At 37.6% G+C, this 14979-nt stretch overlaps 1 protein-coding gene across 1 annotated transcript; it reads right to left on the bottom strand.

The window, feature by feature from the left end:
• Positions 1-2767: 2767 nt before the first annotated feature.
• Positions 2768-13999, bottom strand: VAPA (VAMP associated protein A). Its single transcript, XM_041477637.1, has 5 exons — positions 13744-13999; positions 11042-11145; positions 8948-9028; positions 6387-6563; positions 2768-5443 (listed from the first exon to the last, which is right to left on the bottom strand). Exons 1-5 carry the CDS (start codon positions 13982-13984, stop codon positions 5285-5287), a joined length of 762 nt encoding a protein of 253 aa, XP_041333571.1. The 5' UTR covers positions 13985-13999; the 3' UTR covers positions 2768-5284.
• Positions 14000-14979: the final 980 nt, after the last annotated feature.

Here is a 14979-nt window from a genome sequence, read left to right on the forward strand (position 1 = left end):
ACTTCTAAACACCTAACAGTTATATTTTCTGTCCGTTCAACACTTGGCTTCAGGAGCAGACAAAGCAGCAGCTAAGTCTTTAGGAAGCTGCTTCAAAATACTGTTACAGATGTCTAAGCAACATGGAGCAGCATTTTTGAAATCCAACAAACAAAAAAAAGACTTGGATGTGGCTCAAGGAATACTTGATGAGAAGCAGGGCAGAATGTATGCTAGAGAAAAAGGGCTGTGCTTAAACTACCTAGTCATTTGCCTCAACATTCATGCCTCAGTTTCCCTATCTCAAAAGCCAGGATAACCAACCATCCTTAACAAGGCAGACCAAGACACTCACAAAGACTGCTATTTAACTACTACCCACCGTGAGAAAAGCCTAGATACTGATCCCCAGTAACAGTCTCTCCAAATTCATCTCTGCATGTGAGCCTGCACCAATATTAGTAAAAACTTTCCATAAAATCCTGAAATAATTACTCCTAGACTATGGCAATTGGTTGGTTGGTTGTTTGTAGGGTTTTTTTTCCCCTGCAGAACTTGGATGATCAGCAGCCTAACTTAAAAAAAAAAAAAAAACAAACCACCACAACTACATAAAACAACTTACAATGTTTTTTTTTTTCTTATCAACCAATTCAAAAGGTAACAATAACTATTTCAGCCACCCTTCAATCACTGTTTCACTTATTTGAAGTACTTGAGCTCAGACTGCTTTGCTGTAATTATCGCTGTCTGCCTCACAACTCTCTGCCTGGCTACCACAAACATCCTTTTAAGTCTTTTCTAAGGAAGAGGGAGAACATCAGCCTTCCACCACTGCCAGCAAGAGAGTAGCTGCAGTACTAACAGGGATTCAATACCCTGCTGGCAGTGTTACCAACACTACATACACTGGTACCAAGTTTTAAATAAAATGGCACTGCATTGTGGTGGAGATGCTTATACCAGGATTCAGTTAAAACATAATTTCTAGTGGATGAAACAGTAATTTCATCCGAAGCAGTTTCCAGATCTAGTTCACCACACAAACACATAAACCCTTCTTCCAACAAATGAGGCACAGACACTGACCTTACCATCCCCTGGCAGTAATGACAATGCCAGATAAAAGATAAGAATCAACTGTTTTGTCTTTGCACAAGACCTCTGTTCTACATGATCACTTGTCACATACTGGGCAAATAAATAAGAGGCGACAACGCCAGCACTACCTCTGCTTATGCAGCCCTGTCAGAATCAGCAATTCCTCAACAAACATAACACACATTGAAACAGAAAAACACAACACACCAATTTCAGTCAGACACTTGGTTACACTATTTGAGTGTCCCTGGGAAACATATTTGGACCAGAAATAACCTACTTCATTTTATCATCATTAGTTTCAGTACTTCCCACAGGAAGGAGCTCAAACCCTTGTGAAAACTGACTCCTGCACTTAGCTCCCCCTCTTGTCCAACACTCCAATGTGCCACCACTCTAAAGCTACCACAGAGGCCCAGGATCAGCAAGGACAGAGGCTCCCTACTGGGTGAGTGCAGCAGGCGTGAGTGCTACACACAGATGGGCCTTCCAGGACACCCCCCACAAAGCCATTCCACAGGAACCAGAGTAGCAGGCAAGGCAGTGAACTATTACCTTCACAGCAATGCAGCTAAAAAGACAGGCTACGGAATTTCAATCCCGCCTGCAAACTTGGAGGGCGTTGCAGTGTTACAGCCAATATTTATTAGGGTTGCTCTATAACTGCGTAGCTCTCATTCCATCTTTTGCTACAGACTGAAACAAGTGTTTGCTCCAGCAAGTCAGTTCACACGTAAAAACCAGTGGACTCCCAAAAACAAAATTTGTCAAGATGATTCTTATAAATCTGACAGACCCATCAGCATCCCCAGTGCTGCCTGGATCGAGGCACCTGTTCTTCATTCCAACACCGACTCTTCATCCAAGACAGTCTCTTGCCTTTACCAGCAGAACCTAGAGCAGGGCAGTAACACCGCCCATGGGACCAGATACACCTCTTCTCTAGCAGCAGTCCACAGAATGGAGTCAGGGAGAAGTTCCAAAATAAAAAGGACACCGCTACATTTTTAATAGTTTATTAACACTTCAACCTTTAATAATTTTGAAGAAGGCCTGAAAGATAAGTTTTGCTTATTGGCTTTGTCTTCTCCCCTTTGGCAAAATGTCACCTTTCAACTCCTCCCTCCACCCTCCCTCCTCCCAGGAGGATAATGAAGTTCCAAGCTAATGTTTGGTTGCTTCTTTTAAGTAAGTTGGCTTCAAACATAGCAGCAGAAACATGCAAGCCTGGGCAATAGTGTCTGTCAACAGCTTTTAGAGAATGAGTAGAAACACACAAATAACTTGTGCATTGATACAAATAACTTTTTCTTAAATGAACTTTATATATATATATATATATATTTAAGTGGGTTAAATTTGGTGCCCAGAATTACTACAGAAGCTGTATCTTCTAGTTTGCTGTTTATTTTTTTCCCCTGAACCATACTACTCTTTTTTTAAAGTGCTATATTCATAGAAAATTTTAAATAAGTACTTTGATATTGTATACTTGTATCATCTTGCCCTTTTGAGAAATCAGAAGAGCAACCTGCAATGTGTATTTAACTGAAATTAGGCATTTACCCTGACACGACTTTAGGGGCATCACCGTCTGCTCATCTCACCAGGAGCAGGTGGAGAGACTGTATATCCCTGTGCTTACATACACAAGTAAGCAGGCAGACAAAGCAAGAAGTTCTAACCATTTCAGGAACAAAGACAAACAATTTAATCCATATTACATAATTCACTGAATACAGCTGATCTCATCCAAAGGGACTCCTGAGAGCAAAATAGTTTTAGCATTACATTTTATATACAGCTATGAAGGGATTACGGGAAACCAAGACAGTCTCCTTAGAGCATTACTGAGAACTTGGGTTACAAGAGTGCTGTACACTTGAAAACATCACTTAAACCACAACCAAAGTTTTACCATCAACTTTTTTCTTATTTATGAAAAAAAGTTACTTCATTCTGATTTTAGCATTACTTTTACCATATTTCTGCTGCCAGACATCAAAACCTGAGTCAGCTGCATTGAGCAATGACTTTTTTTCTGGTTTAAAGTCCTCTAAGTGCTAACACCTTTGAAAACCTCCGCACACCACGCTGTAAACATTTTAAGATCTTCCAGAGGGTTTTGTGTGGTTTTTTCTCCCTTCAACGCAGGAATGACTGCTCTATCTGAAGCAAACTACATCCTGCACAATATTGCTTTCGTTATTTTCCACGTAATCAGTTTGGAACAGGCTATGAAAGTTTGATGTGAAAATGTTCTGTTAGAGAAAAAAATCAGAAGAAATACACCATTCTGAACCAGCGGAACCAAAATAATTGAAACCTTAACACAGTTTTTTCCAGTCACTGGGATGGAAGGAGACTTGAATGCAGACACTGGAACATGTAACTGGAAACATCAGTGCTTGCATGCTTAAGTGAAAAGATAAGCAGTATTTGCATTTTCTCCATCATCTTCCTTGTACGTGTGCAAGATTTTATAAAAAAAGTTTATCACAGAGAGCTATGACAGAACATGATGGAATTAAAAAAAAAAAAAAAAAAAAGCAGCAGAAATCAAAGGCAACCAAGATAACGTACATCTTTCCCAGAACATTTTTCTCAGCTACATAAGGTGTGCATATACCAAGGTCTAACACACTTAGCTGCACCACATCAAGTCAAGCTGTCCAAAAGCATACACAATTTTGCTTACAGGAGTATACCTCTTCCACAATTTTTCAAGTTTACAAGTAATTCCCTGTATTGGATTATGCTTACTCAGAAGTACAGATAATATTTTGTTTCAATACTACTGTTTGTTTTTATGACATATTCAGAGATGAGGCAAGACATAAGATTAAGTGCAGGGAAGCATTTCAGACCCCAGAAATGCATTTTTTAAAACTTAGCTATACATGGTTAAAACAGGTAGATCTGCCAAGAGTTGCATAAAATGATTTTTATTTCCCAAAGGTGAGCAACTGAGCCAAAGGTGAGCAACTCAGCAAATATCAACTCTTCTGCATCATGGAATTCAGTACAGGTGTCTGAATGATTCGACTTGCATTTTTTAGTATCTGCTAAGACAGAATTATAAACTGAGTAAGTTAATACATGTGAATTAAGTACCCTTAAGAAATCAAAGAATAATGCTGACTCCTGGAAGACACCCAGAAGATCCAAAGATGGAACAGAAGGTTGATTATTACGCTCCTGCACAATCCAAGCAAATTGTTAATGTATTGAAAACATTCATGTCTGGCATTTGCACCTGCTGGATTTCCAAATTATTCTGTCCCAAAACAGATTGATTCTGTCCCAAGTTTGATAACCATCCTCTTTGTAGCTGAAAGCAGCCAGAAAACAGTCCACTTTTTTAAACAAATGGAATGGAAACCTTTTTTTTTTCTTTCCCAAGCTTCAAGTACAACAGTCAAAGCCAGAGACTTAAGCAAATAAACTTCAAAATAGCCATTTGTTACAAGTAGCAAATTACCATGAACAATGAACTTGTTAAGAATCCCCTCTAAAAGCACGACACACACAAACAGGCTACCCAGCAGAAAAATCTGTTAACAATTTTATTTCTTTTGTCATGTTAAATATTATGGGACAGGACTGTTAAGGATGAAGAACTCTCAACAATGCCTCACAAGGAATAAGAAAGAAATTCTGCCATGATATTAGCAAAGTAAGGTAAGGAGAAAATTTACACAGTAAGAGGCACCATTTCCCCCAGAATACCTCTTGTCATATTCCTGAATGAGTGGGATTAGCAATCTAATAAATCATTTGTCAAGAGGTAACAGCAACAGATAAAATTTTAAAGGATTATTAAAATAACATTTACAAGACTCTGAACAATTTCTGAATTCTTATTAAAACCACAGAAAGAAAGAACAATTCTTTATTTATGAATTTTCATAAAGGACTGACTGTGCAACTGATACCTGCTATTGATGACTGAATGTACAATTTTGTCCAGCAGCTGAACAGTTTGTCTTCTCAGATTGTGTTTTCTAACCGTGCGAGATCATTAAAGGCAAAGCCTGTTATGATGCTGTACACAAGAACGGCCACTCGGGCCATACTACCCCATGATGTGGTAGGTAAACAAACCTTTTTCTGGCCAAGAGAAAACAAAAATAAACAAAAACAAAACAAAACAAAAAAAAAAAAAGGAAGCTGCAGTTTTGCATGCTTCTCTGACTCCTTCTTTCTACAAGATGAACTTCCCTAGAAAGAATCCAATGAAAATGGCTGCAATTACAACAAGAAGTGAAGGAAGAGAATTAGAGCCATTATCTCTGAGGGCCAAAGCTGTGGGTGATCCAGATTTATCCGAGTGCGCTACCTTTCTGAGCCTCAAGCCTTCATCCTGAGGGGAAGAAAAAACACAGATGGAAAAAAACCATAAATATACCACTAGGATAGTAAAAGCTGAACTCAAAAGGCCGTATTTACTGGTAAGTATTTAAATAAAGTTTAAAAAACACCCTCAACACATACAACATTACATCATACCAAAATCCAAAACATGAACATAGAAAACCATATTTTAAATAGGAACCATAATTCACTAGTCTCTCTGCTTAAAAAATGTACCAAAAATCTTGCTAGGCCCAATGAAGCATTCTGCTCTTACTTAATATGTGTCAAAATTAAATAGCAGTAATTCCTTATTGCTAAGGAGAAACATCTGCTTTGTTTAGTGCCAATGTCATCAGAATAACAGGCATGGAGATATATTATTTCATGATTCTCTAAAAGGCTACCATGACCAATGAAATTGTCAGAACTCTTCCAAAAGCAAATATATAGAAAAGACACAAAGTCATGTATTGACTAGTTACCAGTCACTGAAATGACCCCTTTACATAAAGGTACAAGAAAGTAGTGTTTGCTTACCTCCTCCGGCCAAACAATTGCTCTTGTTCACTAGCTGTTTGTAATACAAAATGTGACTGCTCTAGATCTCACTCATCATTAATGAAAAATAAAGCACTTTTATAAAGCTACTAATTCAATAGCTTTGACTTAGACTTAAAGTAACTAAGATCACCTTAAATAGAACCACTTCATTTAAGAAGAAAATTATGCAGCTTCAATGTCTCCTCCATGACAACCACGAAGTCTCAATCACTGACAAGTTCAAAATATACATTATGTACAGGACAGTAAACTCATATCATGAATCAATCTTGACATTTAACAGCTTTATCTACTTGCTGGAATATACATCTTTTGCCCTAATTATAAACCAGACCTTTCAATCAAGAAGAGTGAAGCAACTTCAGTATAAACATGGACACAGAACTTACTCTCAGGTGCCGATTTTCATCTGTCAGCTTCATAATCTCTGCCTGAAGTCTTTTGCACTCCTCCACGAGCTTCCTTGTTTCAGTATCATTAAGTGAAACACTATGTGGTTTTGGCATCGGTCCATCCTGCTTAGATGTGTTCAGTACTGGGGCGGATTTGCTTGCATCTATATCATTCTACAAACATTAAGAACGATTTGAGAATTTACTTACCTAGAGAAAAATCATCCACAGCTTAAAAGTGAAACAATGAAGCTACAAATATAGTTCAATGAGGTTTATATTTACAGTAAACTGAACAGACACACTGACAGTTCAATTCTGATTAGCTCAAGTATTAAAAAAGTAAGAGGAGATTGCACTGTTTACCTGGTACTACACTCTACTGAGACACAAATTAATACTTTAGCTGCTTAACACTGGCCCAGAAGGCATCCAAAAGAGGGCATAAAACACACCAAAGAGCATTTGAACTTGGGGGGGGGGGGGGAAATAAAAGCAAGAAAGTAATCCTGCAATATTAAGAAACAAAAGGAAGTAAAATCAGAACAGGTCATGTCACCAATTCCTATGAAGTATGTGTGACACAAATGTTTTGTGCTTATAATACCTTTTAGTGAAGGAAAATAAAGTGCTGCACAAACATGAAAATTAAGTCTGACAGCATCTGAAATACATATTACTAATTGTGAGGAGTCACAAAAAGCTGTGAAAAGAACAATATTAAAATTAACAATCTAATTCCCACAGCTCTGCTAAAATCACACAATCATAGAATAGTTTGGGTGGGAAGGAACCTCAAAGATCTAGTTCCAACCTCCTCCCCCCCGCCACTACAGGCAGGGACAATTTTCACCAGACCAGATTGCTCAAAGCTTGATACAACACAGCCTTGAACACCCTCAAGGATGGGACATCCACAACTTCTCTGGAAACCTGTTCCAGTGCCTCACTACCTCCTGAGCAAAGAATTTCCTCCAAACATCTAACCCAAATCTTTCCACTTTTAGTTGAAAATTATTCTCCCTTGGGCTATCAGTATCTGCTTGTGTTAAAAGTTGCTGCAATGAGGTGTCCATGGAGCCTTCTCCAGACTGAACAACTACAGTTCTCTCTGCCTGTCTTCACAGGAGAGGTGCTCCAGCCGGCCCACATGCTTCTTATGCTGGGGAACCCAGAGATGGACTCAGGACTTCAGATGGGGTCTCGTAAGGGCAGAGTAGAAGGAGGGACAATCTCTTCCCTTCACCTGCTGGCCACATTTCTTGTGGTGCAGTCCCAGATGCAATTGGCTTCCTGGACTGTGAGCACAAACTGTAGGTTCATGTCCAGCTTTTCAGCCATGAGAACCCCCAAGACCTGGCAAGCCTGACTGCCAGTGAAGATTGAGGCAAGGAAGTCAGTGAGTACCTCAGCCTCCTCCATATTTGTTGTCACCAGTTCTCCTTCCTCTCCAGTTTCTCCTTGTTTATCAGGGGGGTTCACTCTCCTTGTCTTTGTTTTCTAACACACTACACACTTATGGAGTCCCTTCTTGTTATCTTCACATCCCTTGTCACATCCCATTTAATCTGTGCCTTAGTTTCCCTGATCCCACTCCTACACACCCCTAAACCATATCCCTGTACTTCCCAAGTCACAAGTCCAGCTTCCACTGGCTGTGAACTGCCTCCTCACTCAATGCAAGGAGCAGATCCTTGCTCAGCCATGCCATTTTCCAGCCTGCCTTCCTTGATTTCTTACACATGAGGATGGAGAGCTCTTGCATTCTAAGAAAAATGGCCTTAAGGAGTGGGCCCTAGAAGGGCCTAAAGCCCCTTAAAAGTGGCTGTAAAAGAGATGACTTTTTAATTAAAGAACAAGCTCCTCTGTCCCTAGGGACAGTTTCTTAGGAGGAAGCACAAAAGGAGGAAATTTTGTATAACCCATTACATTTCTCTCACTACATTACACACTTTATAAAATTAAAGCTAGAAAGTAGACAACTAAGTGCCTTGATAATAAATGCTAATAAATATAACATATTTATTATATTATAAAAATGATAATAAATAAAAAACCTTTACACTTTTACTGTTTAACAGACACTTAGGAAGCTTACACCTTCATCTCACAAATTATCCTTTCCAAAAAAGAAAGAAAAAACAATAAACCAACCCCAAAAACCCTGACCACAAAGAAATCCCTACATTCCCTTCCCTCCAAGATTAAACTGAGATCTGAAAACTGCAGCTGAAAACTATAAAGTACAAAAATAACAAAAAATATAGTTTTTTGGCACTGCTCTCCATTGCTGGAGTTTTTTAAGATGTGGTTGGAGAGAGTGCTCCCTTTCAGACTACATCTTGGACCAGACAGTATTTCAAGGTCCCTTTAAACCTGGGCTGTTCCATGATTCTATGAATCCTTAAAAAGTTATATACTGAACACCACTCCTGTCTAATTTAGTACAAATTCCATAGATTCATTTAGTCATTAAATCAAGTAAGTTAAAAAAAAACCCTGAAATTTCTGTGAGATCCTACCAGTCAGTGTATGACAGTTTTTTATTCCTTACTTACCAGTTTATCATTTTCGTTGGGCATTTCAAACACACACCTCAATTTGGAGTCCATCAACTCATCAGGTTTCGCTTCTTTCCACTAAGAAAACAATTAATACAGTTATTTAACATGCTGGACTTATGCAAACATCTCAACAGTTCATGAGCTTGCTCTTAGCACTGACCTTCCATACAGCTGAATACCATGCTTACCCTCCCTGCAATTTTCAGACTTGCTTATGAACAATGCTTTTTGTTCACACACACGACTCTGAAGTAACAAAAGCTAGAGATGGTTATTCAAGACTGGAAATGAAAAAGAGTAAACTGAATGCAAGGATGGATCCATCAGAGGTTTGTATGAAACAGGGAGGAGACAATACAGTGGTTTCTTAACACACAATGAGAAAAGTAGCATCTGAGTCAATTTGAGAAGAAAGTTCTATCCCTATTATGGCCTTGGTAAATGTACCTCTTGCATCACATCTTGGAAGCACTGATTTTTAAATAAAAGACTGAAAGACACCTTTTAGTGACTCTACATGTGTTCTAGAGTAAATTTCTTTAGTTCTTCAAATTTTAGACTTTTACCTGCCTTCTCCTTTTATTGCATATAATGTGACAATTTGGGCCTAGAGAATTTTTCAAAGCTGTTTATAAAAAACATTTAAATTTTAATGGTTCTCAGTATATTTAAATAACTAAACTATGCTGGAATCTCTCTACTCAACTGACAATTAACTTTCAAAGCATGCACTTCATGTAGTTGCCTTAAATTCTTAGGCTCAGACACTGGTCTGAAGTCTGCAGCAACTTTTCTAAAAGGTCCTCCTGTTACCTTATAGGTGTTACAGATTCAAATATTCAGGTTTTTCATAACATGCCTTTTTTTTTTCCCAGCAGTATTAGTTATATAGTAACTTTTAACTACAATTAGCAATTTTCTGCAAGATCTGTTTCTCAGTACTGTATACCCTGAACTGACTAAGAAAGCAGTTATTTGAAAGGTATTTCTGAAGTTGGTTTTTACATCCTCACCAAATAGGCATGCTTCATTTACCAAACATAACCAAGAGCTCCTAAAGCATATGAAGAAAAACAAACCAGTTCAAAAAGGCAGACAGATGTTAACACTCATGTCTCCAAAGCTTCACAAAATCTAGGTTTTCCACTGCTTCCAGTGATTGATGTCATCATGGCAGTCCCTGCCTTCATATAAGGGGACAGAGCCCAAAAGGTCTCTTGGATTTCAGCAATTTATAAAATCTCATCTTTATCCTTTGTTTCCCCTCTCCTTCTCTGCCTTAAGTGTACACCAATTGTACCTGTATGAACCCAGGCACTACTTAAAATAGTTTGTAAAGTCAGAAGCATGTGCAACGTTGACCTCCACCTCAGGACATACTTACATGAGTCCACATACACCCTAAAAGGCATGTTCTGACAACTGAGGGCTTCATTCCCATTGCTGCCAGCCAGTAAAATCAGAAACAGTCACCTTACTTCTGAACGAACAAGCACAAACCTACATATCTTCTTTATGGATCTTGCATCAGACCAACCCAGCCTAAGAACTGAAGCTACAATATGCCCTATTAAAATAGAAAATAAATCTATCATTTGTGCTGTGTTTAGCCAGGACTTGGTATCTTGTAGGGAGACACATCTTCATCTTGAAAATGTTTTAATTCATTACAATCCCATTCAACATTTCACTTAAACACTTTTCATACCACATGAACCCATTTACATACAGCTTCAGGCTTGTTGTTTGAATATACTCTTGATTCCTTCAAATTCAACCTGTTTATCCCTTTTAAATTAGCTGCATATATAAGATATAATATGCCCATATTTTAACACTGAACTGACCTTACCTTAGACTCACTCCTATTTCCATTCAGTAACCTCTATGTTAATCAATACAGGCAAGTTCTAAGAACTGACCTTGTATTTCATATTAAAAACTCTGAATCACATTTGAAGTCACATTTGTTCAGAGAAAACCCAATTCTTCTTCAAAAAGGAATTGCAACAATGTGAATCATTTATAGTTAAGGCAAATTTTTTAAGGAAAAAAATACATCAGCCATTTTAATCCAATTTTACTTACCACTGCCTCCATATCTGTAATATTTGGTGGTGCATAGGTTGTTTGTACCATAAACTTGTGTTTACTCTTCTCATTTGGGTCATAGTCAAAAGGCTGCAGCATTACTGTTCCAAAGGAAAAGAAAAACCCTGTGATTCTTCAGCTAATCACTACAGCAAGCATGTACATTCAGTAACCTCTTTAGACTTAAGTCCTCATTGAACAGACATGGAAAGCTAAAATGCAAAGGCAGTGCATACACTGTAGAAAAAGGGACTGAGAGGTCAGAGTCTGGTTTGGCTGACATGATTATCTCTGTAATTACTACAGGAAAAGACACTTCATACACAAATATGAACAAACATCCTGTAAAAGAGACCCAAAAAATTTACGTCTAAATATGTGTATGTGAGAGTAGACTTGCAACTTGATCTACCAGAGGATGAGGATGCAGTGAACTGGAGAGAAATTATTTCGCGGTGTACATACACCTGTCTTCCAGAGAATGGGAATTTAAGTTCCGTGTATCTTCATACAAAATTAAGAGAAGCAGAGGCAGTTTCAGAAAAATATAAGAAAAAATACATGGAGTCCTATAACAGTTATCTATATATGTACCTATTTTACAGCAATGAGATAGCTATGGCAGAGATACTGAAATAGCTAGAAAAATGCAAAAGCAGAAAAACATTAACAAGTAACAGTAACAAGCTGTGAAGGAACAAGAGTAACATGGTATATTATGAAAAAAACCCAAGAACAAGCAATTGCTGTTAACAAGTTAACAGCAAACAATACATGACAGGACAATAAATAGTAAATTTAGGGTATCAACGTAAAGAAAAACAGCTCTTACGGAATTGGTATTTTCGGAAAAAAAAAAGAAAAACTATGGCTGAAGGTTACTTAGTGATTCATAGTTGAAAAGTAATAAATGATTAAAAAATGTCAGTGGACTTCCATAAAATGACTGTCAAATCACATTTCCAACAATGAATTTAAAAACTGGCTTGGCTCTGAATCAGCACGATGCATTAAACAGGCTGAAGACAGCTAACACTACCACAACATTCAGTTTTGAACATAAGAGCTTCAACACACACTATCCTACAGTTATTTCTCTCTGCACAACAATATGAGAGAAATCTATTTTTAATCATATGAAAGATGACTCAGCACTGAAAACATTCAGCTGAGAGACTGATGAGATAAAGTGGGTCACTAGAAAAATAATCTGTGCACTTATCTTAGCAAATGACCCAAAATAAATTATATGCCTAAAAACAAAAATATGAAGCTGACACTGTGGGGAAGAGAACTTAGTTCTGAAAAGCACTGTGGAATCACTGTAACTAAACAATGGCACTTGAAAACATCTTGAGGTCACTGCAGCTGAATAACTGCATGAGAATCCAGTAATACAGAAATAGGCACATCAAAGACTTCCTGCCATGCCAACTGAAGACTCAAGCAGTGTGACATGTTTCCCTTTATTGGAGATCCTGAAGCCACAATACCGATTACAGCTCCAGTAACTCATTTAAAAAACCAAAATATTTAAAGCTTTAAAAAGATGATTTATAACTATGAAAACACACAGGATGTAATCCCTCAATCTATTCAATTCCCTGAAGAGAAATGCCAGCGAGATCTTGATTGTGATATTGAACTACCCAGCGGAAAAATCCCAGATACCAGATCAAACACACAGCTACGGCAAAATGGCTGTAAATTGGAGTTGAAGGTGGAAATAAAGAAGTTTTTGACTATTTGAATCTTAAATGAATTCTCAGTAAAATAATCTTTCATCCCCAAGTCAGTGAATAAGTACCACGAGTCCAGATGCTGGACTGCCCATGGTAAGCAATAATGAAGTTTTAAAGGGCCCCATTCTACAGATCATATTAGATTAGAAAACTCCTACAAGCAAAGTTACTCTAAGGTTTTAATCAATCATAAACTTGTCTTGCGTTCTTCTTTGCAGTATTTGAACACAACACCTGAAGATAGTTCTCCAGTTTCTTTTAAACTTCCCAAAGGGTGTAAGAATGTGGATCTGAAAAGCTCTGAGGACTGCTACCTTATTTCCCTTTTGCTTTGCCATAGAGGTCTCCAAGGGTTCTAAAATAATCAGTTTTCTAGATCTAGGAGATCTAGGAGCTCACACCTGTATTGCCTGTGATATCTACAACCTGAATTCCCCTTATCCTAGAGATTCTACCACAAAATGGTCAGAAGAATGACCTACAAAAATCATTTACCCAATCTGCAGACTAGTATCTTGTTTTCCCATTTTCTTGAGAAAAACAACTAGATACAACTGCAAACCAATTTTTTATTAAATGCAATGAACTATGAAATGTTACACTGAAAGCACATCAGAGCAGCCAAGAAATGCTCTACTTCAGGATACAAACATGAACATAGTAGTCTGAGGCAAAGGTACTGTTAATGTCACTGCCCATTTTCAACTTGTTTTTCCTCCTTTTAGGGAGCCACAAATAAATGCAACAAAGGCAAGTATTTCTACATGGAAGATTTTTGTATCATTGCAGCTCTACATCAAGCTGCCATCCCACTAACAAGGGGAATCCTTTTTATTTTAAAATAAAAAGGTTTTAAAAAGCTGACATACTTCAAACAGCCTTTAGTATCAAGCATTAGGGAACTGCATCAAAGGCCTCAAAAACACTTAACCTACAACTGCATATATTTATTTTTACCTGAAACAATTACAGATGATCCTGGATCAATAATTCCACTGTTTGGCCTCACGCAGTATCGACGAGGTGCTGTGGTCTTCACTTTGAAGCATACTTTTCTATCTGATGGATTTCGTAGTTTAAGATTTGTAGTTACTACATCTGTAAAGGGACCTGAAAAAAAGGTTGGTCTTTTTAAAGTATATGTGCATCTCTGGAGAATAAATCTGTTTATACAGTACAAGTAACTCTTAAAATACATCTTGTTGCCAGTTTGCTGGCAGGTTAAATCATACACCTGTTAGGCACATACCCTGTGTTACCTGCAAAGAGTGCTCTATCACCTTAGTTACAACAATATACATTACAGCAATCAAGAACTCTTAAATATTACAACAGACTCGAGCTGCTGGCACAAGTGGTTCATATGTGTATATGCTATTCCTACCAAACCATTCTTAATATTTGAAATACCTAGAAGGTACTGGTCACATGCAAAAGTAAATTGTGCTGAATTGTTCTTCAGGAATAGAAGTAACACATTCTTTGGAACGCTTTCAATTGTTTAAAGAAAGAAAACACTGAGACTAAAACACAGTCAGCGCTCTTGAGATTTCAACTTCTATTGGCTTCTGACCTCCTATAGAGTTAGAAAAACAAGGTATCAATCTCCTCTTTTAAACTGAAAATAAGCAAGAGTTTATGCTCTTTTTATATGAGGTACTCTAACTGATACACAGAAAAGCAATAGTTGCCCTTGCAGTTGAAGTTGCTATATTTATGTATTCAATGCAGTGTACTCTCTAAACCGTATTTATGTTAAACCTTCAGGATAGGAACTCCTTCCAAGTCTGGACAAGAGGCATAATTCTAATATCAAGCTGGAAACGCACATCTTCTGACAGGGATCACCTTCATGCAATGCCACACAGGAACATCACAAAAAAGGTTCACAGCATTCTGAGCAGTGTTAATCTCCCTTATGTTTGTGTCATCTGAAAGCAAGACTGCAAGGGCTCTAGAAAAATGGTGTTTCATATGAATATGAAATTTATTCAAGAATATTCCATGTGGACATTAACTTTTAAGAACCTTCTTTATAGTTCTTTAAAACGACACATTAAATAACTACAAAATAATTTTTATCAGTATTGAAAACACAACAGCTTTTCCATTAAAAAACTACAATGAAAGCAAACTAAAGATTAAATTGGATGAAAAACATAAGTGATATGAATAAGTGGCAAGGTACAACAA

Source organism: Pyrgilauda ruficollis, unplaced genomic scaffold (assembly GCF_017590135.1).
Source record: "Pyrgilauda ruficollis isolate IOZ18807 unplaced genomic scaffold, ASM1759013v1 scaffold41, whole genome shotgun sequence".
NCBI classification, from domain to species: domain Eukaryota; kingdom Metazoa; phylum Chordata; class Aves; order Passeriformes; family Passeridae; genus Pyrgilauda; species Pyrgilauda ruficollis.